Source organism: Lissotriton vulgaris, chromosome 8, assembly GCF_964263255.1.
Source record: "Lissotriton vulgaris chromosome 8, aLisVul1.2, whole genome shotgun sequence".
NCBI lineage: Eukaryota > Metazoa > Chordata > Amphibia > Caudata > Salamandridae > Lissotriton > Lissotriton vulgaris.
Window position 1 is genome coordinate 298,008,778 of NC_141696.1, and position 19,667 is coordinate 298,028,444.

The following is a 19,667-nucleotide window of genomic DNA, read 5'->3' on the forward strand; positions in this document are numbered from 1 at the left end:
TATTAACTTTAGAAATGGTAACATTTGGGAGGCCTGCGATGGAACTCCAATCGATATTGTAAAATCATATCAAAAGAGCTACCAAGAAATAAACTACCATATTAAATATTCCATCAATCCTATTACTAAATATATATTATGCTCTGAAATATACATGCCCATCAATGATCACTCATTCTATTATTTGAGTCAGTAGTAATCATGTGCAGATGTGTGTTGTTTGGAAAATAGATCCTGATTTCAGGAAAGTGTTGGGGGTACAGTAAGGCCCCTTTATGGAAGGAAGATTTGCCACACCTTTGCATGGATTTCTAAAGAAACCCCTAAATCTGTGTTCACTCAGACCATCTCATCTGTAGAGCTACCTTCTTGATTTCATTGCCCCTTCTTTGGTCTAAGTGAGGGAGTTCTGGTATTTAAATCTGAGCATATTACATATATGCTTGAGGAAATTGGGAAATAAATGTGGCCTTACATACTTTTTGTTGTGATGTTATTTCATGTCTCTCTTCTTCCTTTACTCCTTTCCTGCTGTTGAGTTTAGTTGTTATTAGAATCTTATGACCTCATAGAATGTTGGGTGCGTGATCTAGTTCAGTTGGGGTCTTCAGGCTGAGCAGTTACCAGGCTGCTCCTGGTGGGGCATACTTTATGGCTTACTATCATCTTGGCCCAGCATAAAGCTTCTGTAACTGTAATTTAAATGAAGTTATAATTTGGAACCTATAACCTGGCTACCTGTGAAGACTCATTCTTCAACATTTTTCAATATTTTTCAATATTGTTAATTTCAATTGTTATATAAGGAAATAGTGTAATCTAAAATGGCTCATGCATGTTCAAAGGCCAAAAATATGTCCATAATATGTTTCAGTATTATTCTAAATGGAACCAGAAAGTTCAAAGACATTACATTTTAATCAAAACATTTTGAGAATAAATTCCTTTTCATGAGGTAGATCAAATGCAAACATTGACCCTACTTAAAATTCAAGCCTGTCTGTAAATAGTCTTCTCTAAGTAGAATATTGGAGGTCTCCAAAAGAAGAAGAATTGTGAGAAAAAAACCATTGCCAAACAATGTATTCTTCAATATGCAATTATCACTTATCAGAATGCAATGGCTTCAAAACAGTTGTGTGTGCCTTGCCATGTACATGTCCAACAACGATTTTACTTAGTTGCTAAATTGCACTGTACACATTAGTGATAACAACCATTTAAACGGATTTACTTTCCCTTTCTTATCATCTCAAGGCATTTTTGTTCTCACTTAAATGCACAGAAATTGTGGATGACTTTTAATGAAATGTATTTCTTTGCTCCAACATAACATATATGAAAAAAATGAATCTATGAGGTTTTGCCATTGGAAAACAAAGAGCCTTCAGTTTAGATGGACAGTGGATATCAATATTTTAGTTGGCATTTTTAAACTTTATTCACCTATTTGATCTCATTTGCTTCGAGAAATTGACAACACAAATGTCAACAAAAAGCCATGTGTGTAGCCATGCCCTTTGTAGAATGCCAACATAGGACACAAATGACAAAACACAAAAAGTCTTTGATTACGTTTTCTAAAATTCTTATCCAAGTTTCCCGAATGGCCCTGTGACTCAGTAGATCGCGACTTACTTAATATGAATGGTTCTATCTGTGTACTGTAACTCCTATGAGCATTCCTGCAAAGTCCATTAGCTTGTTATTGTTCATACACACTTGTGTTTAGTGCTGCTAATGTCCAACACATTGCCAATTTCAGTCTATGTGCACTTCTTTTTTTATTTCTTAAAGTATTCTGAGCACAGTGTATTAGAGTGAAGAAAGAGATAGTCTCCACATTTCTTAGTGTCAGAGACTGTCATAAAAGTCGCAATGATTTTAAAGATAATTTATAGCCCACAGCTCAGGACTAAGAATTACCACCATTACCAATTCTAGCATTGTTTTTAGATTTTTTGTACTATGCTTAAAATACATTTTCTTAACAATAATTGTCAGTTTTGATATTTTTGTAAACGAGAAATACGGATTTCACATATTCATGATGATATACAGTGGTGTAATTGCAAACCAAAAGAAACCCCCTGGTTGTATTTCCTTACAGACATTTTATAATGCATATTCGTTCAAAATGCACTCAGTGGGAGGCAACACTACAGACAGGGAAACCCAATGCGTTAATTTTGCAGCAAAAGAAAATAAAGTGTGAATAATCTGGTTGTTACGCAAGTGTCCAAGAAAAGCATGAATGCGAGCATAGAAATCGAGATTGGTTCTTTGACCCAAGGTCACTTGGATAAACTGAAGTGTGGAAATATGTGATATGTGACTACAGTGTCAAATGAAACAAGCGAGGAAGGAAGAATGTCTGGCTGGGTGTAATCAAGAAGAGGCACACTGCATAAATCTGCTGCATAGTCAATAACTGCAAATACTTAGCCTGTGGTCTTGTGTAGCAAAAGACTAGATATTGATTGACTACGGTTGGAGGATTAGTCTCTGGGTGTCATGTTCGCAATCTTAGACATTAGAAAAAAACGTAGGTTTTGTGTGGTGTAAGACCTTTGAAATGGAACTCGACTCTGTAGCCAATACCAGGTTAATCACCCAGTGCTGTATATTTTTGTTTATTTAAACACCTATGTTTTTCCTATTTTAGCAGTTGTTACTTTTACAAACAAATGGAAGTGGTTTGTAAGTGATGCAGACCAATGACTCTTAGAAGTCAATTAGGATGTTGAAACAGTTAAATTGAAAGCCAACTTTTCTGAAGTTATTCAAGTGTGGATAAGCAATGGTGTTGCCTGTATTTCCTTTCACATTCGTTCAAACATGAAATTTGACCATGAAAGGTACATGTAGAAAAATGTTGAAAGATTATATTTTCATAGTAGAGAAAACTCTGGATTACCTAAATTGTAATCATAAATATGAAATCGAATGCTTGTTTACCCAAATCAATACCAATTTGATTTTTTTAACTCTGGGAACAGTAAATGAATGGTAATATTATGAGATTTTTTTACTCTACACATTTTTGAGAGAAAGGTACATTTGGCAATATTGGTAGCATTCAAGGTACATGTTGTCTTTGTTTCCATGAAAAGTTATTTGTATGTTGCACCGTATGTAACACCTCATGGCCAAGGCAGCCCAGATTCCTGAGATGTATAAGAGAAAGGAAGTGGCTATTGGAACATATACTTGCAAGAATTTCCTCTGATGCAGGTATTAGCTCTTTAACATTGTAATCCTATGGTCTCTGTAGCCCAACAGTTAGACCGATAATGTGTTATAATCAATGTTTGAAATGGAACCATCGAATCTAGCTACTCACTACACCAGAATATATGTTTACTACAGAGACGTGACATCGCTACTCACTACACCAGAATATAGTTTTACTACAGAGATGTGACAATACTCTCCCATTAAAGGTATTGCACTGCTGAAAATACACTCTGCCTTTCAAGTCAAAGCAGTGAAGGTTATCAATACCTGAAATTACATTCCCATGAAAACACTATAATAAAAATGTGAGGTGATCTTGCAGTTTAATTTTTTTCAGAAATGCTTTTTGAGTAGTACCACTAATATTATTGTCAGGAAGTGATTTTGTGTGATACATGAATAAGAGGCCATGCTTCTTCAGGGAATTATGTATATTATTTACAGTCAGCTCCTCCAAAACGTTTATTTTGTTATTGTTTAACCAAATTAATAATTTCCTTTGACAAAGTATATGTGGCTTTTCATCAGTCATAAATGTTTTCCTGAAGTAAAACATATTATTAAAGTAATGTGTTATTAGCCTTAAGAGGGCCTGTAACATTTTTAGAAAACATTTATTCTAATAAGAAAAAACAGAAATTTCTTCTCCAAAGTCTGCATCATCACTATATTTTTGCAATTACTCCCCACAAATATTTTGTTCGAGCAAAATATGTCCAAAATAAAAACACATGCAGGTAATTTCGGTTTTTGTGAAATGCTTCATAGGTGCAAAACCATCCTTTATCACCCTGATCTCCACAGTGGGACTTCAATAGATGCACTTTATACCTTGAGCCAATAATGAACTTACAATAATAAAGTCATGTTCTCCAACTACTCAATGATCAAGACCAATCTAGAAATGGCAATTTAAATCATTTAAATAGATCAATCAACCTGAATTAAGAGCCATTAAGAGCCATCTCTAAACAACCTTTCCATGGTATAACAAAGCACCCACATGTATAATCTTCAGCCTAAAATCTTGAAATGTCGAACTCTGCCATAAGGTATTACCTTTATCTACTACATTTTATTAAATAGCTAAAGAAACATTAATGTTTGAATGTCTAGCTGAACTGCTTAACTGCTGCATGCCTCTGTAACACGTTTCAAATAGAGATATTTGTCAATTATATTGAATAACGTTCTGCCACAGCAAAGATTAATCGTATTTCTTCTTTTTCAAAATAATTTAAATTTGTCTCCTGAAAGCTATTACCAATATTTAAATAAAGATACAGATGTGAATTGATTCTTCACAGTGCTCAAAACTGGCACTTGGGGTTGTACATACATTACACATGCAAAGGACTAAACCCAAAGACATTAAGTAGCAAATCTACTAAAGTGCAGAACAAACATTTGCATAAAGCTATGTCCAATAGCTAGGTTATTTATTTAAGGGTTTTTGATTAATGCTACATATTGACTTTTAGGCAGTTGTGCCTTGATGTAGGATATATAGCACAATATTTTGCTTTTCAAAATGAAGAAATAAAAGGGCAGATGTATCAAGGCAATTCGTAGTCGCAAAACGCTGCGATTCGCAAAAAAGCAGTGTTTGTGACTAAAAATTCGCTAAACGGTATGTATTAGGGAAATCGCATTGCAAAATTAAGGAATCACAAAAATTGTGATTCCTTAATTTTGCGTAAGCATTTAAGGAATCGCAAATTGCGATGCCTTAAATGCTATGCAACAAGCATTTAATTTTTGTGAATTCTCCTTAAGAAATCGCAATCTCCTTAAGAAATTGCAAATTACCACCAACTTCAAGTTGGTGGTAATTTGCGATTTCTTTCACAAATGCACTTTTTGGCATTTGTGAAAGGGCCATATGGCTCACATACATGCCCTTAGGGCATGTATGTGTGCCATATTCGCAGACATGTTAATTTCAGGGGTGCATCAGGGTGTCCTTAAGACACCCTTGCACCCTTGAAATGATTCTCAATTTGCGATGATCAAATTGCAAATCGCAAATTGAGAATAACTTCCCATTCATTCCTATGGGCCTCCTGGCCCATGGAAATGAATGGGAAATGATTCCTTAATTGCAATTCACAATTTGCTAATCGCAATTAAGGAATTTTAAGAAATCGCAAAAAAAATGCGATTTTCTACATGCATCCCTATTTGCAAATCTCAAATAGCGATTTCTAAAAAATCGCTATTTTAGATTCACAAATCAATGTTGATACATCTGCCCCAAAATGTTGCAAGTGATGATGATGTCTAAGGCAAACGAAAATAAGATAAGGATCAATCATCTACCAAAAACAATTCTATCCATGCATTCATGGATTTTACCAATGTGATCCCTGTTTCATCTAAGTGGCAGGAGACAACCTAATGTCAATATTAGGAAGTAGCATCAGAAGAATTTTCTGTCAAGGAATTCATTTTAATTTATAGCTTTCACTATGAACATAGTTCTTATCTAAAGCCATCAGAGGACATCACAAAAATGATTGTAAACATATATTAAGGAATACAAATGTGTTAATATAGTTTGTGCTGCTTGTTACCTACATGTATATTTCACTTTCACCTAACTCTGCAAGTGTATCACACCTGAACATAGGTGGTGTGGGCCAAGTCTCCATCATCCCTCTGTGGACTTTCCTCACTCTGACTGTAGAAATGTTTCCACCCCAATACACTCAACCACAGAAAGGCAGATTGACTTCACTAAGCATGTGTAGATTGTAGCTGCACATATGCACAAAACTATTGGAGTTGTGTCGACCATTACTAAAAAGGGTGAAGTGTATGACTCTGGTTGTGTATAGCATGGTTCAGAATTTGCAGCGTGTGACGGGGTTCTGCAGAGCATGGTTAAGTGTGTAAGGTGTTTCAGAGAGATACCTATGAGCTGAGCATTACTAATTATGTGTACCCTTCAGTGACAATATGCAGATGATTGTTGAGGGTGTGGGGATTTGAGCTGACTGAAAAAAGAGTGTATTAACAGGTTTGCACAGATCTGAGTGTGTTCAGAGTTTTTCAGACAGAATTTGAGAGGATGTAGTGTGTGAGTGAACTTGTGAATATTATGGCAGCTAATGTGAAGACTGTTGCTAAAGGTCTACAGATGGACTGTGTGTCATATACACAGTGTACTGTCCAAATTATTAGCAAACACAGATATTTGAGAGAACTGTAATACCCTGGTATGTTTAAAAGTTATGGCTCCAAAAATATAGCCATGTTAATTAAAAAGGTTGGTCCCGCTGTAAAAAAATCTTGCAACCATGAGTGACAATGGTCCTTCTGACATGTTACTTTTTTTAATCCACTTGAAGGCTTGCTAAATATGTGTGCCAACTATTTGAATCATATACTGTGATACTTTTTGATCGCTGCCCTTTAATAATATAATGTATTTTACATTTAGCATTGTTTGTCAGTTGAAACTTTCACTTCAATATTTGCTTTCGGATTTGAGCGTTGCCTTGTATGTTCTCATAGCCAAGAGTTTTGCTGGTAACTATTTTAGCAACAAAATATTCATAACTAATGTTCGCTTACCAAAATACTATTGGAGTAACACATAATTAACTTGTGCAATACAAATGTTGACAATTAGAATAAGATATATTGTAATGACAGGGTGGATTGAAATTGTACCAATAAAATCCAATTGTTGCAAAATAATTAAAAAACAATGCATTTACAGCCTTAAATTATGAACTTTTGGAAAGTTAATTTTTCAATTAGCAAAGCAACTTCAATTAGTTATTTATTAGCATACTTCTCTCTGACTTTTGGCTTTGCTCCTAATCTTCATGAATGGACTTGGAAGGCCTGGATCAATTATGACACAGGACTAGCTCACTCAGGCAGCAGTATTGTTAACTTTCAAACTTTCAAATCAGCCCTTTGTAAGGATAAAAAGCATTTACCTATTTGTTTAAGTTCTGGGTTCTACAAGAATTTCACTGCTCATTGAACATGTCACCTTCAGGACACTAATCTCTTCTTCAAATATTTGGCTGAAATACCATTTTGCAACTGTTGTCAGTGCCCCAGTATTGCCAAGTGAGGTCATGCCGTTCCCTTTGATTCCAACTAGCTGTTAAGATTTATATCAGTGGACTTGAAACCGTGGGGGAGATCGTCATCTTCTTTAGCTCCTGAAGTGATATTTGAAGTGCTGTCAAAGCTTACAACAGACACTGACATTAAAATATCTGCGTTAAAGTATGAAACATTAAAGGTGTTCTCAGCCTCTTATCCTGTTCCTGATTATTTTAAGTTTCACATCACTTGTCAGGCACACATTTTTATATTTGTGGTTAAGTGAAGCATGCATTTTCATAAAAATAAAAACTTAATGAGATGTGGTCAAGTATTACAAAATACATAGGAGAGACAGAGCACTGGGAAGAGGGGGGGGGTGTTGCTATTATTCTCAGAGATTCATTAACTCTTCATGTAGACCCCCGATATCCCTGGAAGGGGGCGAAGTTATGAATTTTTCTGTGGTTCTCTCCCCGCACTTTACCCTTGGGGGTTCCCTGGTCTATCGGCCCCCAGGACCAGTGGGCGCTTTTCTTACGGCTCTGATTGAGCTTTGCACCCCCCGAGCCCTCAGATTTCCGACCTTTTTGCTTCTGGGCGACTTCAACATCCATATTGATGAGGTGGGTCTCCCGGAGAGCAAAAGCTTTTTAGACTTTCTGGATTTCGTGCATCTGTCTCAGTGGGTCTCTTTACCCACGCACTCGGGAGGGCACACCCTGGATGTGATCTGTTCCAATTTTCTCCTCCAGGCGGATGCCCCAGAACCTTTGACGTGGTCCGACCATCAGCTAATTAGGTTTGCTTGGTCATCTCAGGGAACTACCTCTGCGAGGATTAAATCATGGTGTGCCAATAAAATCAATAATGAAACTCTGGTGGCCACCCTAGCCGAGAATCGGCCTGCGCTGGGTAATGATGTCACTACAGCAGTGTCGTCCTTTAATGAGTGGATGGTTGCGGGGGTTTCATCCTCTTCTAAAGGAAGGGGAGGTAAACTGCGCTCCACCGCCTCACAACCCTGGTTCTCCCAGGAGTTACGTCTCCATAAACAGTCCTGTAAAAGACTCGAGCGGGATTGGCGTCAATCGTATTGTCCTCTGGCCAAGGAAATACTGCGCAAGGAACAGAAAATTTATTATGCCAGTATTAAAAAGGCCAAAGGTATCTATTTACGCCAACCGAATTGCTAAAGCTAATAATAACAGTCGGGAGATTTTTTCAATTGTGACCAGCTTCCTGGCACCCTGCGCGGAGCAGCGGATAGTTCCAGCTTCGAAAGAGTGGTGTGAGAGCTTGTCTGGGTTTTTTGTTGACAAAATATCAAGCTTTGCTGCTACCAGCCCGTTTGTTAACCCGCAGGACTTTCCTCTTCCTCGGAAGGTTCCCTCGACCAAGCTGTCGGAGTTTGTTCCACCTTCTATCACTGACACTCTTGCCGTGATCAAGTCTTTAAAATCGGGGTCTCCCTCTGACCCCTGTCCAGCAAGAGTGTTGGCCGCTGCTGCTGATGTGGTGATTGAGGAGGTGACGCACTTAGTTGGCCTCTCCTTCAAAGCTGCCAGTCTGCCTGCAGAGTGGAAACAAGCTAAGCTCCTACCTCTGCTGAAAAAGGCCGGCGCTGATCCGGCGGTACTGACCAATTATCGGCCTATATCGCTGCTTCCGGCCTTGGCTAAAATCGGTGAGAGGTTGGCCTTCCAACAGCTCAATGAGTTTGTGGAAGGATCTGGAGCTCTGCACGAGGCTTAATCCGGGTTCCGCACTGCCCACAGTACGGAGTCGGCCCTGGTGGAAGTCTCTGAGGCGGTCAGGGAATGTTTGGATGGGGGCGGCAGAGCGGCTCTAATTTTATTGGACCTCTCTGCCGCATTTGATACTGTTCCCCACCAACGCCTCCTGTCCAGACTTGCTGACATCGGTATTTGTGATCTTGCTTTGGACTGGCTGAGTTCTTTTCTGTTGGCTAGATCTCAACAGGTCTGGCTCCCTCCGTTTTCATCTTCGGCTAGACCACTCCGTACAGGGGTCCCGCAGGGCTCGACATTGAGCCCTTTGCTCTTCAATATATATCTGACCCCCCTGATTGAACTAGCCGAACATTGGGGAGCCAAAATTATTGCATACGCGGACGACACGCAGTTGTTGTTCACTTGGCCAGGTGAGGCACTGGATACAAAGCAGATCCAAAATTGTCTGTCCTCAGTCTTCAATTGGCTAGCATCATCTCAATTGAAGTGCAATGAGGACAAGACGGAAATCTTGCTCTATGGCCAGTTTCCCCCTGACTTTAGGTCACTATTGTGGCCAGATGGCTTCCCCATGCCAGGTGCTTCAAACACCTTGGCCAAGAACCTCGGGTCTGGTTCGGGGAGGACCTCCGTTTCGAGGGGCACATTAAGAGGCTCACTGGAAGCTGCTTTGGGACCCTGAAGTCTCTTAGAAGGTTTTTTCCGCTTCTGCCGGCCTCTGCTCGCGAGTCAGTCGCGAGAGCTTTAATTCTCTCGCGCCTGGACTACGCGAACGCTCTGTTTAGTGGCTCTCCGGCTTACTTGATAGGGCGGCTCCAGGTTATTCAGAACGCCACCGCCAGATTGTTGGGGAACATCTCCAAGCGGATCAGCGTTAGGAGTTACCTGGAGAGCTTGCATTGGCTTCCAGTGCAGCATTGAATTACTTTCAAAATCTTGACTTTGGCCCATAAAGCCATCAATGGGCGTGGCCCCGCCTATTTGATGAAACGATTCCTGCGGTACACTCCCAATCGAGATCTGCGCTCAGCATCTCAACACCTCTTGCAAGTACCGCGTTTCCGGCGCACCCGGCTGGGTGGGCACTCTGTGACAGTGAGAGCGGCGCGAGCATGGAATGCGCTCCCAGTCTCTTTGCGCAGCACGGTGGACTTCACGGTTTTTAAGAAAACACTAAAAACCCATTTGTTTAGATTAGCTGTGTAAATTGTTATGTTATTTCAGGGCTCGGCTGCTATACTTCCCTTGTTTCCTTCTTCCGCGCCAGGATACTCCGGCAGTAATTGTGCGCGCTATAAAACAGCTTAACATAACATAACATTATGCAAATCAATCATGATTTTCCAAAGATATCTGTAAACTGGTATAAACAAGCATTGTCAAAGGTAATAGATAGCACTTTTTGGTTCTTGTTGAAGCTCAGCATTGACAAGAAGAAAAAAAACGTGTATTTGCTTATTCTTAATACCATTAGTAAAAGCAAAATAATGGCAATCACAGCATGATGACATATATATGGACGCCACACATGCACACATAGGTGTCAAGACCCTGTGAGGTGTCCATTTTTATTATTGTGTAGCTGGTCACAGCCTGATGAGGTACACGTGGCCATTCTTCTTGGGGTGATAGATTACATAATAAAAAGAGTGTTACATTGCATCCTCTATAAATTGCATCCTCTAGAAAGGAGCAGCTGGTAAACTGCAGCCGCCAAGAACACCCAGAAATAGAAATTTAAAAAAAATGGAATGGGGAGGGGCAGGGGAGCAATTAAGGTGTGGGGGATGAGAGAGAACAACAGAACATTGCCAACAGATGAGGCATCAAGAAACTGCAAACGAGGAGGGGTGCAACAGAGGAGAAGGGGGTAAATGTTTTATAAAGCTGAGTGGGATCGGGTGAGGTGGAAGAAGCAATGGTTAGCCTGGCAAAGCTACAAGGAGCATGTGTATGGGTGAATATTTGAGTGGGTAACCACCACTTGGAGGAGAGAGCAATGGGTGCATTCCCATGGAGTGCCCAAAACAAAAAGAAAAAACACTGGCAAATAAAATAGGTCTCACCCTCACAATCTAATGGTTTTGCCAACACATTTTTTCCAATACTGTTCAGCAATGGCAAAAAAAATGGTAATTGTTATACTGCCGATGCTAAGCTGCACCATAAAATCTGCACAATGATGCATATGTGCTCATGTGTCACAAATGCATGTAAGCATCATGACGCAATGGCTGCCCTAGCATTTTCAAGAATGCCTAATCACATTGTAGCCTTTTTGCTTTTATTGTTTAATTTACCATTCCAAAACTGACAGCTATTCATCGTGGAGCAGTATATAAAAAAACATAAAAATTGCACCAAAGTGAATTTTGTCTTTAAAGGTTTTTCTCTGAAGGACTGGCTCACAAATAAATTGCAACTGCTCAGCTCTCTAAAAAGGATATAAAATTAAGAAAAAGACAGAGAGCGGGGAGTAGAGATGTGGTGGTGTAAAGTACTTACTGATGAGCATTAGAGCAACAGTGGAGCAGGGCAAGAGAGAGAAATATACACAGGTCAATATGGAAAATGGAAAAGCTGGGCAACAGAGGAAGGAGGAGCAACTATAGAGTATGCTGGCAGATAATTCACTTCGGTAGCACCTAAAGAAAAAGCGAGCACGGGTGGGACAAACACTTGAAGGGGAAGAAAGCCACTGAATAAGAAGCAAGGAAGGAAGTGACAAGTAATCCAACTAACGGTAGGGAATGGAGTGGTCCGCTATAAATTTTGGTATTGTGCACCGTAGGTGTTTCAAGAGAGATAGCTAAAGGCTGTCTGTATTTGGGAGCTAAACAGAAGATGTAAGAACGTATGTAATGGAAGAATACAAATCATCCAATCAAAAGAATAGTAAAGAAGCTATGCTCCAAAGAGGGGAGAACGCAAAAGGAAATAAAGTAATCGTATAAAAAGTAAGCAAAGTAGATTATCAAGACAGCCAGCAATTGATATTAGGATGACCCAAAGGACACTAAGTATCAGATTTGTACTCAGTAGGTCTTTTGGCACAAAACACATCAAGCTGTAGGTAGGGTTAAAAAAGTACAGTTTCCTTTATCTAGACTTAAGAATTCACAGTGTTTTTTAGGCCATATTGATAATTATCCCTGTAGAGTCATGGATTCCCATAATGAAAACAGTTACACTGTTTCAGCTATCCAGTGCGTGAAACCAATTATGTCATTCTAGATGAGCAGACTTTTTCATAGGATCCTTGGAGACTTCTATACAGGAAAATTGGTGGATAAAGAAATTCAATTTGGTATTCCAAAAGAAATATTTGTAAAACAATAACATTAACCAAGTCAGAACAATATTTTGGGACAAACATTTTTCATGCATGGCTCTGCCCTGGAAACAGAAAGATGAATATATTTGTAGGGCACAGTTTTTCATGGTACTCCCAGATATTCACAGGCAACTCCCTGGTGAAGAGGTGGGATTGGCCTAGTTTTGTTCATGAAACTGTGCCAATGTCATATAATGCCAGGATATAGGCCTAGACTCTTTGGCCACAAGGATAGCAGTCAAGAAAGCCAGCAGAGTAAATCGATCCCATAGTCTTTAAAATAAAATTGTTCCTTTATAGCCTTCCATTCTGGAGAAATACTGACAATGTTTAGTATAGTTTATTGTTAGACTTGGCATTATTGGTGTAGTTTCCCCTGACTTTATGCCGCTACCTCCTGCAATTTTTATTGTGTGCTGGATTTTGTTTTTGCTGGCTTAGATGCTATGGGCACTTTGCCTCTTCTGCCATGTCGACCTGGCCAGTGCACCCACTTCTCAGGCCTAAACCTTCCCTTTTTCTACAAGACACCCCTAAGGTACGCCCAAGATGTCCTCAGGGGCAGGGTGTGATGTATGTAATACGTAGGCCATGTACTAGTGTATGTTAAATGTCCTGTTAGTGAAATACTGTGCATTTCGATTTTTACTACTGAAAGGCTCTCTGTCCACGGATTAACATAGGAGCTGCCTTGTAACATCTTACAAGTGTACCTTTCCATTAGGACAAAAAGAGAACTGGAGTTCAGGCTATCTGGACTGAGAATTTTAATAACACACATTTTAGTAAAGTTGGTTTTTAAATTATGTGTTTGCAAATGGCACTTTTAGAAAGTGGGCATTTTCTTGTTTAGCCATCCTGTGTGCCTATGCCAGTTTGTGTATTCACTGTCCGGTTTTGGAGTGACAGGGGCTGGGGATGTGTATTTACTCTAGACAGTGACAAGGGGGTTGAGGTCTGTCTTGCCTTTCCTGGGTGACTCACTGCCAGGCTGAATAGACCTTTCGGCTTTTAGAGGGGTGAGGGGTGTTTTCACTAGCACCAGAATAGACTGTCTCTCCTCAGCACAAAGCGGACTCCAGCCTCCTGTGGTCAAGCTGGACCAGGGAGGACAGAACTGGATTGGACTGCACTCAGAGACCTTTGCCACAAACAGAACAAAAATAAAGTGGGGTATAAGTATTGGACATAAGACCCCAGAACTTTAGATCACTTCTGGAAATCAAGTGGACCCTGCCAAGAAGATGCATGGAAGAGCTGCCAGGAGGAGAACTGCCCCTTTGCTGTGTTGTTGCTTTGCTGGGTTGGTCTGCAGTTGCTGCTTCTGTCTGTGGGCAGAGGAAAAGGACTGCCACTTTTTGCCTCGCTGTGGCCTCCTACTTCAAAGAAGACCTCTAAGGGCTTGTGTGTGAATGCCTCCTGGTGTGGGAGACTCAGGGACAACAATGACTTTCCTGTGCTCTCATTTTGAAAATCTACGAAGCACTCTGCTGGGCCTGCTTTCACCAACCCACAGCAAGCAATCGAGGCACTGTGCAAACTTGTGCTGTGTCGGAAACTGAGAGACCCCTCATCCACAGAGTAGACAGGAAGATGGAATCACCATGGCTTCCTTGCTACAGCTAAAGGAATGCAGCCCTCAGACCTTTTAGGGTTGCAGTCAACGGTCGACAGCAGCAAAGGAACCTACACCAACTCCATGAAACTGGTTTCTATCATTTTGTTTCTGAAAAGTTTCAGCTCTCTGTACATCGTCTCCTTGCGTTTGCTCTATTCACCGTAAGTTGGCAGGGTATGCCCAGACGTGGGTCCCTTGCTCACGTTGCCACTGGATTCAAGCTAGCCTGGCTGATTAGGGGTGTTACCCCAAAAGCAGTCCCAGGATGCTTGTTTTTAGTCCAGGGAAGACTTGACTTGGCAGATCGGGCTGAACTGTTCCCATAAGGAACAGGTTCAAGACTGATTTGCAAATGGCTGTGTGGAAAATAGACTTCTTATCTTCACACTCGCTCAGCCATTTTGTACTCTGTATAAAAGTATATCTGTTATCTTGCCATTCACTCCGCCATTTTGTGCTATGCCCTTCATGACTGACCTCTCTGGAACACTCTGGAGCTCCACTTTTGACTTGCCACATTCCTGCACGGACACTCAAACCCTGTTCATGTTTTGGCCTGCCACAAACTGACCAGCCCATGCTCAACCAGTTGGGCAGGCAGTTTCACAGATGTTTATCGTCCTCACCCTGCACACTATGCCCTGCAGGGGTCCAAACAAACTACCATTTGCGGACTTATTTGTATAAACATACTTTGCACCTACACCCTGCAGGGGCCTCACCGCTACCCTCTGTGCTTATCAGATTAACCTTTCTTTCACATATAATCATGCCTTTTCACCTATGCCCTGCAGGGGCCAAACAGCCAACACATGCCAATTGTATCAGAACTGATCATTATTTGTCTGTAAATTATTGGTGTTTGTTACTTTTCACCTGGCACGACCAGGGTGAGGATGAAGGGTATATAAGGTGCAGAACCAAAGCACTGATCAGACTGCCTCATCAGACAGGTATGGGTGTCTGTTGTTGATGCTTTCTCTCTCATGAGATAGTAATAAATATCCTTTCTCTCTGGCTCCAGCGTTGGTCTCAGTGTGTATTCCTGACCTGTGGACTATAGGGTGATCCCTGCACCTTTTGGGTGGTCCCCCAAAAGACCCCAAAAATCCACAGCTGGGTCTGAACTGGAGTGGCGAAGTGAGCTAAAGAACGATGATAGATTCAACCCAGATCTGTGACTGGGCGTGGGTGTCCAAAAGTTTCAGGGCTCCGTCCATCATCTCCTTGTGTTTGCTTTGTTCTCCCCAGGACAGTAGCTTGTAAATGAATTACTCCACACACGTAGCTTAGTATCATAAGTAACCAAAAAGAAAACTAGTCACTGCATATAAATCATACAAATTGTGTAACAAAGAATGTGTTCAAGACCGGGACCGCCAAAGAAGGAGGCAATCAGACCGCACTACGACCGAGTCTCTAGGGGGGTACCATTTGGCTGAAGAGAGGGACATGAGTCCACATGAGCTCTTGGTGGCCAGCATAAACATCTGTCTAGAACACATTTTTTGTAACACAGTTTGTATGATTCATATGCAGAGCGACTAGTTTTCTTTTTGGTCTGGAGGAATGCCCATGAACCCCGGCTGGGGTCGGTGAAGGGCGAAACATGTTGGCTCTAGTAGGGGTATATTTGTTCATAACCCCCTAGTCCCCTTCGTTTTTAATCCTGGGCTAGGGCACCTCTCAATAAAGTTATTCGATCCACTGGAGACAGTTTTACTATCTTCACATAATATTTTTTCATAATTTTTTATTTGCACTCGCCCCCTCACTCACCGAGTACTATGGTTCCCTCTATTTAAAACACCTCTAGTCCTCTTCTATTTTTTTGAAGAGTTGTAGTCCACACCTGGAAACTTGCGGCCCTGGTGTGATGAGGGAGCGCTATGATGAAGCATGTCATCTTCAGAGTGAGTGAGGGTTCTCATCCTTAAAAAGGTCTCTCCTTATCCCCAACAAGACACTTAACCTTGTGATTCAAGAAATTCCAAGGCAGTATAGGAGTTTTCCTTCATGACATACATTATGTCATAATTCTCCACAGAACATACTTTTTGTGAGTTATAATTTGGACAGGGAGTAGTACGCTCTCTCATTGGGGTTCTTCCCCTAGGTACCTTGTGTGTATTAATAACTTGGCTTTCTTCTGTACCTAGCGATTACTGCCTTTAGTGTTACTGTATTATAAAAACGATGACTCTTCTGTTAAGTTATGACTTCGCACTGCTTATCTCGGTTGTTTCAGCAATTTTCTGATTGATAATAAATGAAACTTTCCGGGGGGACTCCACTTTCTTCGAAGGTCTTGTACTGGCTGGAGTTGCAATCTTACTCCGCATGCACTCCACATGCACCAACCATTGATTCTTCATTTCGACTGAGGAGCCTGTGGCATGCACACACAGTTTTTTGGACCTCAGTAAATTCTGTGGGCGTGCAATCTCGACTCTTCAGGTTGCAGGGTTTATGTATCCCATCCTCATCGCTGGTGTAGCATCCTTTCCAGCCTTGTAGTGTGAAAATTAATTATGCCATGCACGCAGGTCAGTATCACACCTATTTATTTCTTAATTATAACAAGTTATTGGCACGTACTGTGTCATTAATTGTTTTTAACCACACCCAATCATTACATCACAAGACTCCGGAGTCCATCAGGGACCATAGGGGTCCTGCAATCTATAATACACACGACACACCAAATTGTACAAATAAAAACCTAAGGTTTTTAGAATTTTATATGCATACTCCAGGGTAGTTTTGTGAATCAGCTCAAAGACGTCAATCTATTCAAATCATAAGAGGAAATCTCTGATCTCACTTCTGAAATGAGCTTTTGGAATTGACCAATTAGTTACTTATCATTTTAGTAGATTATATATTGATTTCTGAGGCACATTTAGGCGTGATGCAAAATCACGGGTGTTCTTGGCTATAATGCTTATCCTTTGTAGAAAGTATATTTGTTTTACATGCAAAGACACATCAAATGGGTTATGCCCTTGTTGCGGTATTTGAAATATTTCAAACAAATATAGCAAAGGAAAAACCCATGTGTTGGTACGCATGCAGTTGTACGATTATGTCCATGTCTTTTCGAACAGACTTATTTTAATCATTTCGCTATTGGTCAGTTTCAAAGACAATGACACTTTGCTAGCATTTTGTTAATTTTTGATAATTGCAGCACTAACGGATGCCTTGCAAAGCTCTTTCCCTTAGGAACATTTCATCCATGTGGATTGCTTCAAATGTATGAATTAATGCACTTATTCTCAACTGTCCATTTCTTATCAGATATTTATTCTTCAACACAGTAGAGACAATGAATGACAAATGTTCTTGATTTCTTTTGATACTAAAACATTTTACCTTGGAACTGTTCCACTACAAATTTAGCTCATGGAATCAGTGTCTCAGTTGTTCATACGAGCTAGCTACTCATTTAATAACAACTGATGTATGTTGCCAATGTCCAAATAAAATGTACCTGGCCACTATGTTTTAATCATCAACTGCAAAATGACGGATCTTTTCCACAGTATGCAAATGAAAGTGCACAACACATTCACCTAAAGTGTGACTTTCAAACAAACATTACATTAAATCAAATTATCAAGCCTGTTTGGGTGTTTGGTGTATGAGTCCTATTACTGCCATGGATACCAAATACATTCTGCCTAGCAGGAGTGGCCTCTGCAGGTAAGAGTGGTGAGGCGAGGTGGAGGGGGAGCTGACAGATGATGACAAGGCAATATAAAAGAAAAAAAAAGAAAAACACTTGCCTTGAGCTCGCTGCATCGCGTGTGCAAGGTAAGTGGTTTCCTTTTTAAAAATTTTATTTTCCCTCTTCGTCATGTGTCAACTTCCCCCATCCCGCCCAGCCATTCTTACCTTCACAAGCCACTCCTACTTTCTAGTGGTGGATGGGGCTAGCAAAAATCAGAATCTATGGACTCATTCTGGAAGTGTCAACAGTGCTATATATGGACTCAGGTTGCTGGGACACTGGGACAGAGCTGACCATGTGTAAAAGGTGGAGTGGTGTGGCTCACTGGTTAGAGGCGGCAGACCCGGGAGCAGAGGATGGCCCGGGACCAGGGTACAATTCCCGACGAGGCAGGGTCGTGGACCAGGGTCAGCGGACTCGATAATTCTCACCTCGGTGCCTACTCTAACTAGGGATCACACTCGGCAACTCTGGGCCTTAGCTTGCCCCATCTCCACAACGACCCCCCACATATGCCGGGGATGCCTGGTTTCACCTTGGAGATACCCAGTAGGGACCATCTCACAGGGAAAGCCAGGACAGGTTCCCCAGCAGTCTACTGCGCAGAGATACTCCTTCGGGAGTCGATTCTAGCGCGTTAGAAATCCACAATTAATTAATTAATTAATGCAGCCATCTCCATACAATAAGAACCTGCTACCTCACAAGAGTGACTCTGTATGCCATTTCTTGATTGTCCTTAATATTGGTTGAAACCGCACAGCCATTAATGCTCATCAAAACCAGTCCCTCTCAGTGCTCATAATGTGCAATAGCTAGATATGGCTAAATAGGTGATAACATTGACCACCCAGGCCTTTTACGTGACTGTCTATGTAAGAATGGATCACTATGTGTAGTCCCATTCTGTCTGAACATGTTTGTGTGTCAGTTGAAAACACCTGCCACCCAGGCATCAGTTATATTTCTGTTATAGGGCTCCTTTTGATTTACAACATAATAGGAAAGTCATATTGTTTCTAATATTCCTGGAAGCCTTACACAACTGACATGGGTCTGATACTAGGCAGAAATGTGAACTCTACTCTATTGTGAATTTGTTTTAAATAAGGATGTGCACTAAAGTTCATGTATTTTTTATTTTTATTTATTACAAACCGGTTACATGAGCTGCTTCCAGGTGAATTAGTGCTATTTTGCCTTTGAATGAGAAACATAGCACCTATACTTAGAATTGCATTGCTCACCATAAAAAGCCTTCTAAACATCTCACAAATCTTGTTGGCTTTGCATCCTCAGCAACTCCACACACACATCTAAATCAATGTCCTTGATGCTTGAGACGTGTAAAAAAAACATTTGGGACCAATGCAGTATAATCATAAACGACTTTCATTCTTGCAATTCCAACAAAATTTCTCACAAAAATGCCCATATGCAGATCCGAAAGCACCAGGCCTATCTATATTTTTCAAAATAAGGGAAATAATATTTTGATTCTACTAGTTCTTGAAGAAATTGATTCAAATATTGATAATGTGTCATTAGTACCTATTTTTTATGACTGCCTACAGAAATGTGTTTAATTTTACCACTACACAGTGACAGCTTTTGACACACAAAGGCTATTGTTGTGCAATGTCTGTTGTTAGGAGGGTAAGTGGAAACTTTCTTACCTTGAACTGTTAATGTTGCTGATGCTTCTGCCTTTCCAACCATATTCTCTGCAACACACGTGTAAGATCCCATATCACCAGCCAAGACTTTGCGAATTTTTAAGGTGTGATCATCGCGGATTTCATACCTTTGATCAAAAAAATATAAAATAGTCACTGACACTGTGGATACATAACAACAACGCAGTTAGCAAAGACGATCACTGCCCTAACGCAGCAGATTCCCAATAGGAATCTGAACAATTACATA

At 40.6% G+C, this 19,667-nt stretch overlaps 1 protein-coding gene across 2 annotated transcripts in view; it reads right to left on the reverse strand.

The window, feature by feature from the left end:
* ROBO1 (roundabout guidance receptor 1) overlaps nucleotides 1-19,667 on the reverse strand; it is a 1,555,637-nt gene that overhangs the window by 125,951 nt on the left and 1,410,019 nt on the right. For both annotated transcript variants that reach the window (XM_086934074.1, XM_086934075.1), the window contains one exon: nucleotides 19,418-19,545. In XM_086934074.1, the coding sequence (XP_086790200.1) occupies nucleotides 19,418-19,545 (128 nt within the window). The remainder of the gene's footprint in view (nucleotides 1-19,417; nucleotides 19,546-19,667) is intronic.